The following is a 22,162-nucleotide window of genomic DNA, read 5'->3' as shown; positions in this document are numbered from 1 at the left end:
AAATGATGATCAGGTTGTTAGCTACCTCGATACTTTCCTTCTGCCAGCATTAAGCTTTGTAGGACTCCAGAAACTAGGTTACTACACTGAATATTTAAAGAAGCAGTTTTGCCCTACCAGTAGGCATCAGAGTTTTCAAAGCATCATCAGTAAAGACTGCACCTCGGGGACCAGGAAGTGGGCAGGTGAAGTGATGTGAAGGAGTTATCAAGTCAACTATATCCTTCTCCACTTCTGAAACCACAGGTTCTAGCAGTAATTAAATTCAATACTCTTTGAGGAGATTCTAGTTTCATTAACTATTTCCAAAGAATATCCTCGGTGGGAGAGATGCTACTAAGTAGGAACTGAAGCAGCACAGGAATAGAAAGGAATTGGTACAAAACATGGTAACAGAGAACACAAGGGGGGTTGTACACAAAGACATACATGTCTCCAACTCTAGATTTTGCAAGACCAAAAAGAAACAATCAACAGCTTTCGTGACAGACATGGAAATAAAGAGAACGGTTGTTAGCAAGGAGGAGAAAACTTTTCTAGAGTATCTGATTTAGCATTTAATTGACATTTTCATTGAAATGGAAGCACAGCACATGTCAAACACCACTGATCTGTCTATTCAAATATGATTTCTCTTGAAATGCTAGTTTTGTTTCAGACTTTTAATGGGATAAGAATTGCTATTTTTAGAAAAATAAACCAACAGTTCTTCCAGGTCTGTACACTGCAGTTACCCCCTATGGCTTAGCAATCATTGGCCATCATATGCCACCAATACAAGCTTCTACAGAGGCCCCACTAGCTGCAGGAGTTTACCTCAGAAAGGAGAAAGCAGCCCCAGCTGTGCTGCCTTCTGTGGGGAGAGGAAGAAGATAAGAGAAAATTCAGGAAAAAGAAAGAAGGGACACCCATAACAGCCTTTCATAGGAAGTCCCTACTTTTTCCACAGTTTGTATCTTTTCTCTCCTACAGTTTTTTTTCCTGGAACATAAGGTCCTCTTGCCTGATATACACAGCGGAAAAAAGTCTACTCTTCAAAATTTTCTGATCCACCTAATTTTCCTTACTTCAATAACACATATACAAATTGGTTCCCCTCTGAACTCTTCCTGTTGCCCACATCTTCATGCAGTAATGGTTCTGCAACTGTAAAGTCTCTTTTTAAACTGCACCAAATAGCAGGAGGTGCCACAACTGCTGTTGCTTCCATCCAGGAAACTGCTGGCCCAAACCACATTGATTTTTTGTGCAAAAGAAAGGCAGGAATATTCGTATTTGTGACTTTGGTGGTTTTGGAAGAATGCCCAAACACTAAGATAAGTGATGTGTTTGTTATAACTTTTCACCAAAATGCTGCTTGCAATGAGGAAAACGGGTGGCATACTGCTGCAGAACTAAGTTCTGAGTTGTACTGACATTCCTCTGTAAGAATCAAAACATCACTGCATGAGAACAATGTTTGGCTTTGTTAGGTTCCTAATAAACTCAGCAATTTTAGAATTTCTGTCCATGTGTGCCTACTTTTCACTCCCCCACCACCTCTCCAATATGCTACATGTTTTTGAACCAGCAGAACATAAAAGCTGAGAATTTCTACAAACACAGTAGGAGAGAGAAATAGCTTGACAACTCCCAAAAAAGGACTTTCCCCAGCCATTAGTATTTCTAGTACTCATTAAAACACGTCTGAGAACTTTTCTTGGCGCCAAGAGTTCAGGTTCAGTGACTTTCCCACCCCCTTGTTCCCAACTGGATAGAGAGGGATGGCATATGCATCCCTTTAGAGTTAGTCCCTGGCACTCCACACTTCCCTGAATGATCACCTCCTATCCCACTGTGTGCAGCTCCATAATTTCCTACAAACACAGAGGATTACTGAGTTTTCAGTACCAAGTAACTAATGATACTAACATTAAGATGGCACATGTGAAATTCAGTAGCTAACCGAATGAAAGCCACTCTTTCAACTTTCCTCTCCTTTACAAACTGTATATATTCCCTGTGTAAATTTAAGGTGACATACTTGAAATAATGAAAAAGTATATAAAAGAATAATTTTTGTCAAACTTCACTTGAGAGCAGGGTAATTCACCCAAACAACATGAAAAAGTAACTAAATAAACCTGTTAAAATTTATACTAAGATACCAGTGGTGTGGTGAGGTTCTGGAACAGGCTGCTCAGAGAAGCTGTGGATGTGCCATCCCTCGAAGTGTTCACAGTCAAGGTTGGATGGGGCCCTGGGCAACCTGATCTAGTGGGTGGAAACCCTGAGTATGGAAGGGGGTTGGAACTTTAAGGTCCCTTCCAACACAAACCATTTTATGATTCCATGAAATTATAATCCTTTAAAACTGGGTCACTCATGTAAAAATGACAAATGTGAAAAACCCAAAGTATGTTTATATTTAAATCTGCAACTCACTTGCTGTCAAGCAATGGTAAGGCATTATCAAGGAAAGTTTAAGAACATTTTATTAAATAACTTCCATTTAATGAAATAGATTTTATTACAGGGAAAATTAATTACTTGCTGTACTCTTGTGCATAAGGTATCTTAATTACACAGCCATGTTTAATAATGAGGTCTTTGGCGTCTACTTTCAACCTCTACTGAAACACCTATTCAGTAAAATACTTTAATGTAATTATTCTAAGAATTACAGAAGACTGAAGAAAAGACTTACATATGGTTCAAGTGAAATACAAGAGTGCCCGAGTCTTTACACTGATTAATGATTCCCCCAAATGACCACTTACATCTCATTCTGCTTTCATATGCAGAATTGTGCAAGTTTTGCACAATGAACAGCTTGTTATATATGAGGAAGTCTGACAAATTTATATAAATCAGAAAAGCAATAAACATTATTAAAATTAGGAAAAAAGTAGAAACCCCACACCAGTGCTAACTTCCATAGAGTTACACATTTTGATTGCAAACTCCAAAGTACAAATGCTTAAAACTAACTGCAAATTACAGTTTCACTTGATTTCTCACTTGCAAAACTGTAATCAGTAAGGAAAAACAGGCTAGTAAGTCTTTTTCCACAGGAAGATGATAAAACAGAGATCATAAAAGCTATTTTTAATGTGCCTCCTTAGCTATTTCTACACACCTAACCTTTAAAGAAAATTATTAATTTCTCATTATAGAATATGAACATATTGCAAACAAGAATGTATTTTGCCCAATATCAGCTTCATTTACCTCAAAGCATAGCTCCTAGCAACCCTGAGTGCCAAGGGTGAGCTCACAAAACTGAGTCATTACAATAAGTGGTCATGGGTGAGAAGTCCCCAGGGACTTGGCTAGGATGACCTTGGAAGGCTCTAATACTACCAGGAAAAAACCCCTCAACAATGCAGTTCTCCTACCTCAACTATTACACTATTCTCTCTCATCCCATTGCTTCTAGACTCATGAAAGCTGTAATAATGCTACTCTTCAAAAGGAGTTCTACAGGAGAGTATCAGCTTCTATGCACTTTGTTAGCAATGCTGGAAGTCGATCCTCACACATGGAGGGAAAAAACTAACCCTTAAACTAAGGGAATAACTACTAGCACACTAGGCAGTTACTTTATGCTGATCAGCTGCTAGAGAGATATGTGCCAGGAGAGATCTCATCCTAGGCAGAGCAAATGGAGAGTGCGAGCAGAGCCCTGCAGCCTCAGCTTCAGCCTGTGGGCACCCTGCCTCTCTCCTCCCCTGCAGCCTTTGTTCCCCACATCTCTTCTGCTCCCTCTCTAACAGGCCTTCCCCACACCACGATGGTCTTATTCTTCACCAAGCCAGCTGGTTAGCCTTCATCCCCACATCAGAAGCCTTAAAGGATGACCATCAGCAGACTCCTTTCACTGCCCATGCCACAGCACAGCATCTACAAACAAGGCACTCTGCCCCATTCAATTTCATTCCTTTGTCACCTCCACCGTGCTGTTCTTGCTGCATTTCAGTGCACTCACTCCCTAATGGACAGCAAGAAAGGAAGAGGTACACACACCAGAACAGTGCCACCCTACTCTAGGATCAACCATAGGGTATTACAGGGGTCTAAAATTGCCTGGATGGAAAAAAAGTGAATCTTGCTTAAGTCCCACAAGACCGGGACACCTTGATGCTGTCAGAATGATTAGAGAGTTAAGTTACCTCATGAAAAAATTGGCAGATGATACATGACGAAAACCTGCAGTTAAACATTGCATTACCTGTGTACAGAACTTGTAAACACAAAAGACAGACATCCTGCAATGTTTAGTTTCCCACTCAATCACTGAAACACTAAAGATTTTTAGTGAAATGTGATTTCTTGGGGTTTTTTTGTTTGGTTGTTTTTTAATACACTGACAGAGGAACCAAATAAGTGGGTTTCTCCAAAGTTTACCCTCAGAGTTCTTCAAAGTGTTTGCCAGGATTTTGCCCACAGATTCAACTGGGATGGAACATTTCCATTTGGAAGAAACCAAGCAGATCTAGAAATCTGGGTTAGGACTGCTTTATTGTAACAGCAGACAGCAAATTGTAACTGTGATACATGGAAGACACTTCTAGTAAAGAAAAAATACACATGCTGAATTTACACTGGACTTCACATGACTACCACAAAAAAAGAAGCGCTTTTAAGAGACCCTTGGAAAGTAAAACACATTAAGCATTAAATTCAAGTGCAGTAGGGAAAAGAAAACCTGGCCAGCCTGCAGAAACTGTTCAAGAGATATAAGCAGAAAAGTGGAGCAAAAAACAACAACAAAAACAACAAAAAAATGGAGGGAAAAGTCCACATGAGTAGACTAGGACTTTTACTTAGCCACCATTAAGATGAGAACATTGCAATTCTGCCTATATTACTGGAGCTTTATAATGCCTGAGGTGTGCAAATTCAGAGAGAAAGTAACAGCAAGAGTCCAAACATAGAAATCCAAAAGGGAACATGAAAGGAGAAAGTTATGCAAAATTTATATATTTTCCCTTTCATTATATGACCTGTAATTTAACTTCAGTATGAAGGGTTTAATTATCATGGCAGGTATTTGTGTTGTTACAGTAGTGTAATACAATATTTACAGGCTCAAGGACATTTCAACAATTACATACCACTTCCCCAAATTAACAGGTTCTGTGGAAAAAAAAATTTTTAGAATTTCACAATTTTGCAACTCATTTCAGATGAAACCATTCCAAAGTGCACCATGCTTTCCCAAAAAAGTTGAGACAAATTTGGTTTTTAAGGTAGTTTGAACCAGAGTTACAAGCAGACATGATTCCAAGGTTTTTCCACTGTGGTCACTATAGGGCAGTCAAGCCTGATCAGTTTTCCTATATTTTTCCAGTTTATTAAAAGAAAAAAAAAAAAAAAAAAAAAAAAAAAAAAAAAAAAAAAAAAAAAAAAAAAAAAAAAAAAAAAAAAAAAAAAAAAGGAAAGAAAAAAAAACCAAACCTGTGAGCAATTTCTTGTTTGCTTGAGTTTGCATCCCACATTATTAGCACAATTAATATATGTGTTGTACAATCCAAGACATGATACATGCAGATAACATCTCTAAATCAAAAACCCCAAAAATATAATTTATAAAATGTGAATAAGCAGTCAAAGCAACAGTATGCTAAAGCAACACTAAATGTCCTACTGTGATGTGTTCTCTAAAGTTGGGTAGCAACAGCTGCTCTGTTATAAATAAAGCCCATTTTCTTTCTGGTCTCATTAGTGCAGCTCTACCTGCCCAGCTGTATTAGTCACTTCCTGCATGAGCATTTGAACACCCACATGGCATCAAAACACCTCTTATTACATTTAGCACACTGTACACATTGAACTGAAATCTTAAAGTTGCAATTGAGCAAACCTGTCCCCTGTGCCATCACACAAAGCTGTCACCTGCAAAACACTGCACAGCAACTCTACTGCTTCAGAAAGACTAGCTCTTTTTTCCCCAAGGCTCTCCCATCCCCAACCAAATTCTGTTCAAAGAGAAAGACGGAAGGAAAAATAGATAAATGCAGTCTTAATCTCATGGTATTCCATCCTCTTCTCCTTACTTATAGAGCTTGAGAGGTAAGAAAATGGAGAAAAAAAAAAATTCTTTCTGCTACTTCAAGGAAGGAGGTGTTTCCAGAAAACTTTTAGTAACAATCAGTACAACAGGAAGATAACTGTTACCTGTTACACTTCCAAATTTCAAAGCTGTTCCACTTTGCAACCAAAAATACCTGTATAATAGAAACACAAAGCTATAGAGCTCCACCTTCAAAACCAGCAAGCTGAAATCACAGCTGAGTAACAGAGTAACATGGGCTAGCCCAGAACTTCTCCAAGCCACACATAACAACACTTCCTGTGACCCTGCAGTAAGGGTCAAGAAAAAACACAGTGACGCAAATTCACTGCTCTGAATCTTTAGAGGTGCACACGGGATAGCAAGTAACCACTTAAACCAGCTCTGACTGATGTGTCATGTAGGTTCAGCCTTGGTTTAAGTGTCTTAGTTTAACACTACAGAGTGACACAAGCAGTGCAAAGCATGTACAGCTCTCAGAGAAATCTACTACTTGGGCAAAAGCAGTTTGATGGACAAAAGGACATGACAACTAATTACAAAGATCCTCCTGCAAGGAAGTCTTCCTCTCCTGGTCAATTATACATTGTTAGGCAGAAAAATAAGACAAACATTCCAACAACATAACAGAAATAAGGAAAGTCCACGACTGAGTAATTTTCACTTTAATAATATTGATGAACAATCTATAACATAACCAAGTTAGTCTTCAATTCCACAAACCCTTTCAGAGCACTACTATTAAAACTGTATGCAAAAGGATCACTATGGAAAGGACAGCATTTTGGAAAGCTCCTGAGAGTGGAAAGGAAGCTTATCCAAGAAAAGAAAGAAGAAATTCCACACAAGTTGGAATCTAGTGAGAACAGGTCATTCTCCAGGATTTTTACAGCACCCATTAGATAAGCATATACCTTTTGAAGAAGCTCAACTTCCTGCCATAAACAAAAGTTTTATAACCCACTCAAAATACTTATCAGCCAGCCATTTACTTCATTTCATCTGCCTTATTCCTTGGGCAGTAGCTCTGCATTTTTCAAGTGTTTCAATAGACCATTACATAAGATATGCCCTTATTTGATATATTCCAGATATAGTTCTCATCAGTTTTTCCACCATGGTTTACATATATGAAGAACCCATTAAAATCATACACCTTTCAGAAAAATTCTCAATGTTTCAATACCTGGTGTCAGCATATATCAGTCTTCATATTTGTGTATGGTTTGTTCAAATCCAGAAGTAGGCTTGTTACAATCGAACTGGTGCCTGATACAGATTTCAGAGCTGAAAAATTACATCAATTAGTGCTTCCATTACGTTTATCTCCCCACACAGACTTCACTGGTGAACTCAGAGACAGTAAGTGAAACTGTAATACTGGAGAAGACCAGTTTGGTTAGGTATAAACCTAACTTATCAAGAATTGAATTTTAAAAAATTCTTTCCTGCTACACGGTCTTCAAAGGTGCAAACACACACAGGACATTAAAAACATAAGATGTGTGCATTGCTGCCAAGCCTCTACCTCTACGCAATATTTGTTGATTTTCCCTGTGGGTATAGCTTCTATATACACCAGCTATAAAGACCACAACAGCTTCAACAAGTTCATTCAAACAGCTTGCAAGTATATTTTGTGATGAATACAGAACCTCAATGTTTATTGCATCTCAGCAGAAAAGCTCTCCCTATGTACACCAAGCCAGGCATAGAGCCAGGGTGGATTTCACCAGAATCCCCACTAAATCACCTTGCAACCACCCTGAGCTTCCAAAGGACTACCTGGCAGCCAACGTAAGTCCTTTAAGAACACTGAAATCTTTCCACAAAACTTGTCAGATATTGGTAGCAAACACCAGGGGAAAAAAAAAAAAACAAAACCAAAACCCAAAAACAAACAAGCCAACAACTTAGAATAAGACATCAGGAGGTAAATCCAGAATGATGATGCTGCAGCCTGCCAAATGAAGCACACAGCTAAAGACTCAACAAGAGACAAGGACATTCAATAACCAGCTACTGCCTTCCAGTAATTTACAGCACGTTTGCCCAGGTTGTAACAGCAGTTTCACACAAAAAAAATTTTTTTCAACACAAACCCCACATCCAAACCACATAATTTCAGATACTGTTTTTCAGCATTACATAGCCCTTCTCTGGTACCTCTTCTCTCTTCTGTCCATTGTTTTCATGTAAAAGCAATCACTGGTCTTTGCTAAATGTTCTTTCTCTCGTAAGTTTCTTTATACAACAGCCTGAATGAATTCCCCTGGAGAATTATTTCACAAAGACATTCTCTATAGCCTAAGTCAACTCAGGTAACAGCAATGTAGTCTCTCCTCCGCCAGCAGAGGGACAGAATCACTTGGAAATGGCTCTGATTCAGCCAGATCAGTCTTACCAGAAACTGCCTCAAAAAACTCAGTTTTGAAATTCATTTGAAAGCTAAAAACAGGGGGAAACATTTGACTTCAGCTTCCAGAGAGACCAAAAAATGCCAGATGCAAAGCACTGTTAGAAGTGTGCCTGCTTGCAGGTACACACTGGGCATTAAAATATATATTTTGCTGTTTTCAATGGTTAATAAAAAGTAACACCAGACAATAAAACTCTTCTACTGTTTCCTCATTGGACTCCAGCTTCTCAATAGAGCATACTGAGAAGCACAGGCAGCCTTCCCATCCAGCTGGGCCAAAGTCAGCACATAGTGGTGCCACACAGCAAGCCTTCTCTGGAGAATATTGAAGGTGCTGGCTTTGAGAACCGCTCTGATACCGTACCCTTCTTTCCAGATTCAGAGACCAGAAAGGCTCTCCCTTCTATCCCAAAGACATAGGCTCATACTAATTTCTAACCTAATTCACTGCAATTTTTAGAGTTTGTGTTGTGCCAGAACTTTTTTACAAGCACCTGTCCAAATTACTCCCTCTTGCATTTAGACAGAACATTCATTTTTTCTTCCAATTCTCCTTATGCTAAAGTAAGCAGTTCTGCATCTGTGCAATAGCATTTTTCTCGTTGCAGCCCTTCCCGGTTCCTGCCATTTTTCTTAAACCCGAGATTCCAAATAAAGCCACACCAGATACAAGTGCCTTATGGCTCTCCTCTCAAGTACTAGAGTACCTCAAATTGCATTCAGCTTTTTAGTGGTTCCACCATTATTAGCTGCTTGCATCATCTGTCGTCATTAATCCAGACGTGCTGTCTCCTACTAACATTCCAACAGTCAGATGAGCTCGTACTTGAAAAATGCAAATAATCAAAAACCTCTTCCTTGCTCATTCTTTTCACTATAAGAGCAGATAAAACAAAACTCTCCAACATCAAAACTCAATACAAAAGCTAAATGATAAGCTCATATCAGACAAGTTACTATCTGGTGCCAGTTCATTACTGAGGCAAGGAAAGGGGACTCTCTCCCAGTCTCCTCGCCTTTCCCCAAACATCTCAGTGCTTCCAGCTCATGAAAGCTGTAGTTACAGCCCAATGCACACACTAGAATTGTGGATTGCATACAGCTAAAAAACAAACAAACAAACAAACCACAAAACAAAAACCAAAAAACATAGATTAATTTTAAAAACAGGCTTAAAATTTGTATGGACCAAAAGTAGTACACCTCCAGAAACATAAAAAGTCAATTAAAGTGGAAAAGAATACACTAGAATAGTCATTAATTTATTTTGGTTGTCTTCTTCAATACAGGTTTATTTTTTAACTTGTACTGACAGCCTGTACGACCAAGCTCAAAACAAGCCTTCACCACCAAAGATCTGATGACACATACCAGTTCTTCCACGACAATGCTGTACCCTGTTCTGTTGCGCTTTTTTTAAAATATCATATTTGATAACATTCTGCATTTTACATCTTTGCAGAAAAAAAACAAAAAAAAAACCCACCAAAAATCCTAACACCTCTGTCCCCTCCACCCAAAAAAAACCCAAAATCACAACACAACCCACAGAATAAAACATAAAAATCCTTCTAGTGTTTTAAGTCCTGCATCTTTTCACTTGTTATTCAAGATAAGGAACAACTAGAAACTTCTTTTGAGAACTCTATGGTGCAGAAAAAAATTTTTTCAAGAAAATAATGATCATGCTTGGCATTACTTGGCTGCAGCAAACCAAAGCTATTGAAACAAGAAAGATCAAAAATAGGTTCCTCATCTGCAACAATATTCACATGAAACACTTAACTTCTAAGACTGTTAGGAATAATCTGTTCCATGTTACAAAACACTGGGGGATGCTTTAGAACTCGGCTAGTTGAAAGGTTCTTATTTATTGATGCCACAGGCAGCAGACACAAGACCAGTGGGTACCAGCCTGGGCTGGACTGGGAACCTCAGTGCTGCAAGCAGCTCAGAGAAATGCTCTGGATCATGACTGTCCAAGAGCTGCAGGTGCAGATGCACCTTCAGGCACTGGATTAAGTCATGACTTTTGTCTGGATTGTGAAAGAGGAAATGATGCAGCAAGAGGACCAAATTAAAGGTTTCATTTTATCAAGCTCCAATGAAAACCTCCACTTGTCACCTTTAAGAACATGTCATCTTCAAATGTTTTGGTCTCACAGGCTGCCACAGTTGCCAAAATAAACAGCCCTGCTTAGCACTTTATTCACTACCACCTTGTGGTGAAATAAACATTTGCACATTGTGCATGAGACAATTAAAAACTGGACAAGAAAAAAAAGTAAGAAACTATTGTGAAAGGTAACTTTTTAAACCAGATTTTTTTTTTTTTTTTTTTTTGCTGGTGGATCAAATGATGTATTAACAGTAGGGAACAATTTGCAGATTGGGGTGAGCAGCACTGCCAGCCCAAGCGATGTATATCATCAGCTTTAAACAAGTCTGTTTTTCTTCATATAGAAAGAAAATAGAAATGAGATACAGAACTCATTTTAGATCTTTAATTTACCAGAAGTGGTAGCCTGGCCTTGTCGGACTACCTGTCATGGCTTAGGTGAGGTCCTTATAAAGCACTACACTCTGAGATAACTCAGGCAGGATTTGCTGAGTTACTCTCACTGAAAGAACAACAAATCAAGGCCCCATACGAAATATCTACTTCACTGAGGCAAAAGCACTCAGCAACATCCATCAGTAACTGTCACAACTCACAGCAAGGAAGGTTTATATCTTAGAGATTGGGAAGATAATAACAATAATTAAAAATAAAGCTAGAACTTGAAAGAATGGGCATCTTCAGAAGTTTGAAAATTACTCTAAGTGTTACTGGGAAACAGAGCAAAAGCACAGCTGAATTTACTTTCCATGACACAAATAAGTGAAAATTTTTAAGCTCACTTGATTTCCATTGCCCTTATGTAAGGCAAATGGGGACCACAGATTTGTGCATACTTTGAAATATCCAGATTTCAATGATGTATTTCACTTTGGCCACTCTGAGGTCTAGGTGGTCCTCTATATGTCAGTATCCTTAAGTGCCTAACAGCAAGAATATTTAGATCAAACTCCAGTGTTTTACTTCTGATTTTCTGCCTTAATCTCCAGTAGGATTAGTTCATCACAATAAAACATACTACTACGAGCATAATTTTGCCTGGAGTCCTAACATCTACATTTTGTAGATGGAATGCAGCACTAGACATCCAAATATTATGGGCCATGTTTGCTCTTTTGCAAGCCCACCTATTCCAAAAAACTCTGCAGTTGCACATTCTTTCCCATTTTTAAGCTGCATGCTAATACCATAAAAGTTAACTAAACAGAGTTTCTAAGCTATTGCCGAACTGAGCTGCACACGCATTTGAAAGAGCACTGTGCAATTTACATGATTATTTCTGTAAGACCTCTGAAAGAATATTTCTAAGCAGACAAATTTCTACCTGGCATTGCACAGGTGCCCTAGAATGGAAAGGCATAAAGTGTCCTCTCTCCAAAGCGTACTAACATAGTGAGAAACATTAAAACAGCTGAAAGGTTAGGAAGCCCTTACTCACCATTGCTTTGCCCCCATACAGCAACAGAACTGACAACAGCAAAGACTCTTTTGTTTGTTCAGGGAAGTGGCACCTCTCACAGCCACTCTGTCATTGTGTTACAGATGGCATGCTGCATCTACCTGCTCCACCCACTCTGCTACCTATGGTGTATAAAACTCTTCCAGTAGCTTAGTAAAACACTAACCCATTATTTTCCTGGAAGTTCTACACTTTAAAGAGTGTTTAAAATCCTTACTATTACTTTTTTCAGGCTAGATTTATTTCCTGCCTGCTTTCATCCATTAGAAAAGAAGAAATAAAGCTAGTCCCATTTAACTATATGGCCATCACTTAGCAAAATAACTGCCCAGTATTCAGCTGCAGCTTTAAATACAGGTCAAAGATCAACATCACATGGAGTCAATCAGTCTTCACAATTCCCTTTTGTTTTATGAAAGCTTACCCTGAGCAAGTCCACCTTCTGGGGCAAACTGATTCTTACATGATCACCATGCCCTTCCCATCCTGGCAATCTTCTTTTCCCTTTTCTTCCTTCCTTGTATTGTGTGAGCAACCCCCACAGAGCCACGTCACAGCTGAAACAGTTTGGATAGGACTTCCCTTTCCTACAAGCTAAAGGGACAGAATCATTCAGATCTCCATCCTACATCCCCCTGAGCTGATAACACCACCATTCCTAAGAGATTAGGAAGCCAAATGAAGTAAACTAGAGAAGTACCTGCCTTTGCTGCCATTCTTATGTTTGTGGTAGAAAACAATACATAACGGCATCAGGATGACTAAGCTAGAGAAAATAAAGCTTTGCCCCCTCTACTTTTCCAGCAGAATACCCAATATAGTTTGTACCGTATTTAATAAAAACACCACTGGGGAAAATGAATGCACTATAGTTCATAAGGAAATGGAAGTGGTACAGCCTTAGAAGTTTCTTTACCTTTCCATGGAACTGCAATCTAGGAAGTGCCCAGTTTTTCTCACAATTAAGTAAACAAGAGCAACTGCACATCCCAACAAGCCTGTCAATGAAAATATACACCGATCTTAAGCTGAAGCGGTGAGGTTGGCTTTAAGGTAAACGTGGACTTTAGGCCATTTCAGGTTTAGTTCCAAATCTGACTAAAATTACTGTTAAACTTCTGACCTTCTGCACTGAAATGCATAACATTTCCTTCTCTATGAGTAAAGTCTTGAAATTGTTTTTCATCCTAATCTTTAACTTCCAAGTAAAATTCATTTTTTTTTACCTTGACAGAAATTTTCCAAGCACTTGAAAACCAACTCAAAAATTAGATAGCCTCTTCATCACTGGACAAATTTGTCACTTTTTCTAGTACAGAAAAAGTAATAAGAACTTGGCTAATGAAATCCTACAGACAAGGACTTTTTTATTTTTAAAATATAATTCATAAAAAAAAGTATTGAAAAAAATGTGCAAGAGAGTATAAGCACAAGCAGAGTATACTGAAAGACAGATAAACCTGGGTGGGTAAGTAATGCCTTTATTCAGGGGGAAGTCTCCAGTTTGAATTCTTTTAAAGAAATTATATCCTTTACAACTCTTAATCATTTTGACAATGTACTGACATCCTGGCCATGTAAAACACATAGCTTTCCTCAAGCCTGGCTGGTTTAGACAGCAGGAAGCAAGATATTTGTTCAAGAAGAAAAGAGGAATGAAGGGCCAAGAGGCCCCAGAGCAGTAGGAAGAACAGTTGTTCTGGGTGGAAAAGAAGGAATGGGGCAGAGGTGAGCTGAAGGCCTTCCCAACCCCCATTTAACTCCTGCATTTCTCTTCATTTGGGTAATTTAAACCCAACAGTTCAGTTTTCAACTCATTTCACTTTAAAATCCCTGGACTGAGTCCATACCTGTGCCTGGTAGCTCCTGTGAACAGCTGGTGAGAGCAGCGGGAAGGAAGGCACGCAGCTGATATCTCCTGATGGCTCAGCCTGTGGTCCCCAATGCCAACACCACCCACAGAGCAGTGAGGTGTAACACACTGGTTGTAAGAGACAGCTGACTACGAGGGCTTCTGCTTCCCAGAAATGACACATTTTAAAAATTAGGTTTCAACCCCAGCTAAAACAAAACTGATCCTCCTTTATTTCCCACTACAATTTCCAATTCATAGGAAGTCTTTACCCTTCAAAATCAGTTTTACTGTCAACATCAGCAAACTCATGGTATTATTGTAGACTCATCGCTTACCCTCAACCCCTTGATACCAACATCAACAATTTTGTAACACCATTTATCCTCACCTCAGGAACTCAGGCCTTTCTCCATTAGCAAAACCCTTCCTACAGCTGCTTAAAGGCGACACCATCTTTTCTATTCCCAACATCTCAGATCCTAGAGTTTTGACAAAAGTCTTCTTAGCAGTAAGAAGACCACCTGCTCATTTACCCCTTTACCTCTTAACAGCATAGATAAGAAACAACAGCTTTAATTACAGCTCTACATCTGACAAAGACTTACCTGAACAACAGGAAGTCATAGCTATCCATGTAGAGTAAACTTACAACTACTTCTACACAGCGAAAAAACACAAAGTGCTCGTATGTTGGCAGAGTATCTAGGCCTACACACACTGGGATAACTAGGCAGTATTATCATTCAAGAACATTCCTCAAAACTAGTCTTCTTTAAAATTGATTTCAAAACATTTTCATCAATGCTGGATTTTGTAAGCTTTGTTCCAAACTGAAGTTTTGGCCCAAGCTAGATCCAGCAAGAAGCATTCAAGATGGACTAAAAGTTAGCCATATACCTCATCGACTTTAAAGGCTAACTCTTGCAACCTTAAAGGTACTTGAGTATTATCCTGAACTGTGACATCTAGATATGCAGCAGTATTTTGGCACTGCATACACAACACTGGGAGAAGAGGTCAGATTTTTAGAAGCTGTTTGCTGAAAATTAGAGTGAAGAAGTTCAGGTGCTTGTGCAGCTTACAGGCTGCTTGCTCAGAGCTGACGGACCTGTGAGGCTATCTGCCTCCTCCTCAGGAACACAGCCACCTTACAGTGGCTGAAGCTGCTAGTTTGGTTTAGAAAGCCTGTAAACTAGCAGGTTCTTTGCTCCTCCTACACCTCTCTTCTTCCTTTGGAAACTTCTGTATTCTTGCAATGCCAGCTGGAGGGTGGGCCCTCACCCTGCCATCACCTCCTCGTAGGCAGCCTGCAGCCATCCCAGCAACTCACTAGCAAGCGTTAGAGCATGGTTTTAGATTAATAACCTTTGCAAACACAGAGCTGCTTCTGCACTGAATGACGGTAGCCTTTCTGAGCTCCGATTTGACTCAGGGCACAAGCAGCTCATTAACCATCAGATGATTCAGCACTTGGTGCCTACATTTCTGCTGGCTGGTTTTCATCAGCAGACTACAGCTTTGAAGGTGAATCATTTATATGATACCATCAGACACCTGAAGAGGCACACAGGTGTCAAGTCCCTCCAGCTTCAAGCCAACTAGTTTTATGTGATACAGACTGCTCTTAAATTCACCTCTTCACTATGCAGCCTTATAATCACACTCCCCACAAAAACTCTGACTGTAACAGTCTGCAACTTTTTTCCTCCAGCTCTTGCAAAAAGAAATTATGCACAGACAAGATCTCAGTTCACTGAGAAATACTTGTAATAGGTCCTGAGCAGAGGAAAGACAACCTCCACATTTCATGCTCAGGAGAAGAGAGGAGGATTTTAGTCCCACCAAAGCCAGCCATGCAAAAAGCGCTGTGGTCCCTCCCTGCCCCCAACAATCCCTTCCAATTTACTCATGGCCTCTAATCTCATTAGAGTTCCTATAATTAAAGCACCATAATATCTGATTAAGAATATAGTATGCTGTTGAAATTAACTCACATGAAGTCTTTTAATATAAGAATGACTACTCCAAGAGAATTACAAGATTTACAAAATAAAGCATCTCTAATGAGCACAGGATCCAAACCGGATTATCAAGTTTCCTGATTTGCATGTAGAAAAAGCAGGCAGCAAGGTTTCTAAAAAACTTTTACAGCTGTTTTATAGGAAAAATGAAACAAGTACAGATACAATTTTATATATATTTAAATATTTATTAAAGAACAAACTGTTCTTTATAGATGTTAGGAAACAGCAAATGTTATTTTGGTCTAGTTAATACTTGCTAAAAAGTAAGGCGTGAGATTATTGTTCTGAATAGCATTTGTAAGGTTTACAGATCAGGGAGATAAGAAAATACATATAAATCTTAGCTTCATTACCAGTCTGCAACAAGTTAAATATAAAAACCTAGTTAAACTTTAGGTCTTCTCCTGCTCTTAAGTCAAAAGTCTTCCCTTAACTATTTGTTAATTTTCAAAGGAAATTTCCAAACAAATCCCAACCCCACCCCAGACACACAGACAGCTAAAAAGCAAAACCACAAGCAAATTCTCCCTCTGACTTAGATGTACAAGCAGCTCAGGTTAGGAAGTCAATCACTCATTTAGCAAACCTATATACGCACAGTTTCTGAAATAACCTGAGTTTGGTGCCATGTTAAATGGGGAGAAAGATGGGATGTGAAGGAGATGTGAATGTAATATTACACCTGTGAGATTAGGTGTCCTGGTTCTTTCTCCCCTGTCCCCAGTCTGTATGCTGGATCTAAGAGCATAAAAACCCACAGCTGAACAGGAAACGGTTCTTCCACACTTCTGACCCCAAACTCACTCAACATACCTAAGAACCCATGGAAACTGCCCCATCCTGAAAGAACACTGGCCTTTCAAACAACCACACTCTTCAGCCTCATCCATTTTACGTTCACGATTAAGCATAACAAAGAACAGCTCTGGGCTGCATCCCTTCCTAGAGACAGGGCTTGCTAGGACCTGACTCTGGCTTCGTGGGACCCCCACCACATCCTGAGCTGCAAAAGCCACCTCTTCTGTGATAACCCATCACCATCAATCACCTATCAGTTACCATATCATCAATTTCTCTGAGTCCAAGTGAAGAAAGTCATGGAATTTTTTTGTGAATGTTAGATGAACTGGTCATAGTCAGACTCCAAGGAGCCCTGAGGGGTCTGTGATTATCAGGCTGCAACAGAGAGTAGGTAAATTGAGTAAACTGAGGCAGAGGTAAAGTTATGTAATTTCCCCAAGTCAGGCTCCAGATCAGCCTGGGCACTCCAGACTTGCAGGCTAAGCTTCTGCTTCAGCCATTAAATCTTTGAAAGGGATTATGCAGCAAGGTGCCAGTGATAAGAAAGACTGGATTTGACCTCCAAGGACCTTCAGATGTGAGATTCCTAAAAACAACTGCCCTCATTTTCCAGCATGCTGGTAACACTATGACCAAACTCTGCAGCTGAAGTATTTTTCATCTGGCCTCCTTAAAAAGAATGCCTAAAACTACAGATCAAAAAATCAACTGAAAAGGGCCCCAAGGCAGAAATTTCGATGCTCTTACACATTTGCATAGAAGAAAGCAAAGTGCATTAACAGGGTTTTTACTTTGCTACTCCATTAAGCATCATTTCAGAAAACATAATGAAACTATCGTGAAGAATATAGCTTTCTTCAGTGAGAGAACACACACAGACATTAAAGGCAACATGAATTATTTTAAGTGCTATACTTCTGCCAACATACTCCACATTTTCATCATAAGACACCACTCCCCCAGAGTGGTAGAGTCAGCCAGTGTCTTCTCATACAAAGGGCACAGATTGTTATTTCTCTGACATGGAAACCAGATCTAAACAATGTATATTGCTGCTTGAGGTTTTGTTTTTCAGTTGGTTTTTGTTTGCTTTCAACTTCAGGTACATTGTTATATCAAGCTGACTGGACCCAAAATGAAAATATGCTAAAATTTTTAAACCAAAATAGCTTTTCAATACTTACTCATTTTGAACTTCTGGTAAATTTTCTTTTTAATTTGCTACACAAAGTGTGAAGTCTCAAAGCTGAAAGGTGACTTGATTTCTAACCTATACTGGCTTTTCACTCATCCTTCCCTGAAATTCCTCTAATATAACTGACATGGTGAAGCCTTTCTCTCTCCTCAGGATGACTCACAGGGTCCTTCCACAGCACAAAGGAAAGGCACATCACCTCTTGTTCTTAAGAAATGTCACTTTCTTACTCTTTTGAAAAAAGGAAGATGGGAAAGACCATATTGGGAGTGTTGTTACATTTTGTTTCCTTTTTCCCTGAAGAAATTTGTCAAGCAACTAAAATTCTGCCTGGTCACAACAGCATCTGTAACAATATGCCCACCGAAACACACTATGAATGTCACTCCTCAACATCAGTATCCCTGACGCAGACATCGTCTCCTCTGCTTCTGTATCCCTGCCCCATCTCTTATGTACAGAAGTACCCATATGGCTATCTTTCAATAGCTGCTTGGATAAGCTTCATGAGTGCTCAGCAATAGCAGTGGCTTCCTTGAAGAGGTAATGCCTGCATCTGCATCCAAGAGCTAGCCAACACTGAACCCACTTCATAGGTCATAAACCTGGTTCCCAGGCCAGCCAGCTGTTTCAGCCACCAAGCTGCTAGATCATCCTCCAAGAGTCCAGCCTAAACCAGGCAGAAGACTTTTTCAGTATGGCTTAAGATGTAGATAGATACGATAGATCACATAACTCATTAGATCACTGTAAACTGCAGGCACCTGAAGAAGTTCTAGAAGACCACTCTGACATCACACCACATGGCAATTTCCTGCTTCAATGCAGGACCTCAGTGGCAGATATAAAAGTGGCACAAACATGCACTGACAATACACTCTAAAAACTCATTGAGAGTTTCCAGTCCACCACTTACAAATTAAATAGTTCCAGGCTCTCTGCACAAAGTCTCAAGAAGGCTTATTAAGTGCTCCTGAGTTTCAGTGTTACAGGAGACATACAAAACATAACTCTCTGTTTCCCATCCATCAGTTCCCATGTTAAGCTCTTCCCTGTTTAATAAACATATCAAAAGTGGTTCATAAAAACCCTAGTGGGTTTGCTGTTAGCCTGAACAAATGCTACCAGCAAATGCTACACAGGCTACCAATGCCCAGAGCAGAGCACGTACTTCGACTAGCATGTCCAATTTCCAAACAGTCAAATGTACTGTGGTCAGAACAGGCCTGTCAACTATTTACAGAGTGCAGGGGTAGCTGTAGCCATCCATCCCATCCCTACACACAGAGTCTAGCAGGAGCACAAACTGCCCGACCACACCTCTAAGCCTCAACAGTGCAAAAATTCACTCTACCACCAAATTAGCATGGTTCCACTGGGCACATCCCAAAAGTTTCTGTAGAATAAAATCATAAAGATGGTAAGCAAAGGGTTTAGCTCGTTTTGTTTCTCCCACAACTTCCCATACCCATAACTTCCCCCACTGCTCTTCGGATTTAGGGTATGACTCCACTAGCAGCAGAAACTCCACACAAGTGTTCTGTGACACTAAACTAGCTACTGAAAACACTAGCGAAGATTTGCCCTCAAGCTGCTGATTTCGGTTCGAAACAGCAGTTCTGACTTAGAAAACAGTGATGAAGATGTAAGCAGCCTATATGTGAGCCTACCTACTCAAGGAGGAAAAGTTGTGTTGTCGATTTTTTTTCCTCCAAATAAGTTCTTGTTTACTGTTGTAACCGCGATTCTTCACGAAGTCACACACAGACACCAGACACACACAATATTTTAACCTTTCATACACGGCGTAAGACCAAACGCGATGTATTCTGAGACGATCAGGCCAAGAGGCTCACCAAGGGCCCGAAAATCCGCATGTAGAAGCGGCAGCACCGGGGCTGCGGGGAAAAAAACCCAGGAGCCCTCCAGGAGCTGCCGAGAGCTCACAAACTTCGTTCCGTACCACTCCCTGACCTCCTCTTTAAAGGAAACTGGTGCCGGTCAGGCAACAGCAAAAGTTTCAAAATTCAAACAGAAAATCCTTGTAAAGATGAGAAGAGCCTGAAGACACAGACGTGACCAGCCCGACGGCTGCCGAACAACGCGCAGACAAGGGCTCCGGGAACGAGCGGTCATGGAATCAGCGGCTCGCACGCAGGTCGCGGCCGAAGGCGCTCCGCGCGGGATGGGAAAAGCTCCTGCCCGCACCGCCCCGCAACACCTCGCCCCAGCTCTGCCGCTCGGAGGGCGCGGAGCCGGGCCCGGAGCAGCGCTCAGCCCGCGCCCCGGGGCCGCACAGAGCCCCCCCAGCACACCCCGGCAGCGCCCGTACCTGGGAGCTGAGGTACCGCCGCAGGCACTCCTCGCACACTGCCTTCTTGCAGCAGGACAGGGGCTTGATGGGCTTCTCCTCCAGGCACACGCGGCAGCTCAGCACCAGCAGCGGCCCGAACTCGCCGGCGATCAGCCCGGAGAAGGGCTCGGGCAGCAGGTACAAGTCCACCACCTCGATGCTGCCGCCCGACGACAGCGGGTCGTCGCCCGGCACCACCCCGCGCCGGACGGGGGGCTGCCCCGCGCCCGGGCCGCCGCGGGGAGGGCCGGTGGCGGCGGCCGGCCGGTCGTTCTCCACGCAATAGACGGTGCAGTACACGTGCCGCCGGGGGGGGCGGCGGCGGCCGCTGCCTCCGTCCGGCCCCTCCTCCGCCGGGGCCGCCGGCTCCCCCGCGCCCGGCGGCTGCTCCGGCCCGGCCGCTGCCTCCGCCTCCTCTTCGGCCCCTCGCCGCTCGGGGTCGGCGGCGGGCGGCCCCAGCTCCCCGCCTCGCCCTGGCCCGGCTAATCCACCGCCCGGGATCGCCTCTCGCAGCGAAGGCGGCTCGTCCAGGCCGAGTTCCCGCGGGCCCCCGGCCGGGGTCGGCAGCGCGGCGGCAGCGGCCGCCCGCGGGGCGCTCAGCGAGCTCTGCTGCTCCCCCATCGCCGCCCGCCGCCTCTCCTTCCCATCCAGCCACCTCCCGGCCCCGCTTCTGCTTCCGGGTCCTGAGCCCCGCCGCGCCGAGCCCCGCACCGCCCGCCCGCGGGCGCCGGCCGCCGCCGCCCGGCCTCCCCCTGGAGGGGCTGCGGGCGCGGGGGAGGGAGCGGCGGCAGCGGCGGGTGCAGCTCTGGTCAGCGCCGCCCGCGGGGTCCCGGCCGGAGCCCGACCCCCATGCCGGGGAGGACGCGGGCAGCCGGCCCTGGTGCCGCGGGGCAGCGCGCCCGGCCGCGCCCCGCACGTCACCGCCCCCTGCCCGCGGCGGCCGCCCCGCAGGGCGCGCCCGCCCCGCTCCGCCCCGGCCCCGCCCGCTCTGACGCAACTGCTCGGCTGCGCCCCGCATGGAGCCGTAAACAGCGCGTGTGTGCCCGCACGGCACCGCCTGGCACCCGCGCCGACAACGCGAGGTGCTGCGTCCCACGCCCTTCTCTCCGCCGTGTGCCGGGCCGCATCCCCGTTCCTTCTGCAGGAGCAGCGTTTACCATCGCTCCCCCAAAATCGTCCTCTGCTCGAAGGCGCCGGCGGGGAAGCAAACATCAGTTTAAATTTCAAAACGCCTTTGTAGTGTCCTCGGAGCAAATTGTGAGGGTCCGATTAAAAGTCATCCCCAAAGAAAACAAATCGTAGAGAGCCACATCAGGAGTGCCACTGTGAGAACCATGCACTAAAACCAAGGTGATATTCACAAAAATAATTAAAACTCTTGAAAAGAGATGTATCCACACAGGTCCAAAACGGTATCTGCTTGTTGAGGTACTCACAATTAAAGAGATAAGAGGAATATATGCATGTATTGGTCTGAGAGTTGGCCAGTATGTCAATGCCTCTGCTTGATGACAGTATATACAGGCCTTGACATCATCAGTTACGTCATCCCATAGAACAGATGTCATGGAAGTGTTCCTGCAGCAACTGAGTAACTTAACAGGGATTGTGCAGTTTCCGTTCTGAACTTTATCTAGAGTGTTAATCAGAAATTAATCAGTTGCTCTGCTTGGGGTTGGGCTAACGAGGGTGAGAGGAGGAGATCTGCAAGTGTGGAGATGACAGCTGGGGACATCAGGGCTGTCTGCGTGTCATCCCCTCAACCCCAGTGAGCTCATGAGGTCAGACTCATGCAGGGACCAGCTCCATGTGTTTTCCTGGCTCCGTGTTTGAGCTCAGCAGCCCAGCTGCTCAGCTGCAGTGTCCCAGAGTTGGGGTACTG

General features: G+C 42.5%; 1 protein-coding gene across 1 annotated transcript in view; it reads right to left on the bottom strand.

Annotated features, from left to right (window-relative positions):
- The window catches only part of RNF217 (ring finger protein 217), a 56,067-nt gene extending 34,901 nt beyond the window's left edge, over window positions 1-21,166 (bottom strand). The window contains exon 1 of the mRNA XM_027897105.1: window positions 20,260-21,166. Coding sequence (XP_027752906.1) covers window positions 20,260-20,901 — 642 coding nt within the window. The 5' untranslated portion in view covers window positions 20,902-21,166. The remainder of the gene's footprint in view (window positions 1-20,259) is intronic.
- Between the last annotated feature and the right edge of the window lie 996 nt (window positions 21,167-22,162).

The sequence above is a fragment of the Empidonax traillii genome, unplaced genomic scaffold (assembly GCF_003031625.1).
Source record: "Empidonax traillii isolate 1590-97213 ecotype Southwest subspecies unplaced genomic scaffold, ASM303162v1 scaffold528:size513120, whole genome shotgun sequence".
NCBI classification, from domain to species: domain Eukaryota; kingdom Metazoa; phylum Chordata; class Aves; order Passeriformes; family Tyrannidae; genus Empidonax; species Empidonax traillii.
Note: the sequence above shows the minus strand (reverse complement) of the source record. Positions and strands in the feature narration are given on the sequence as shown.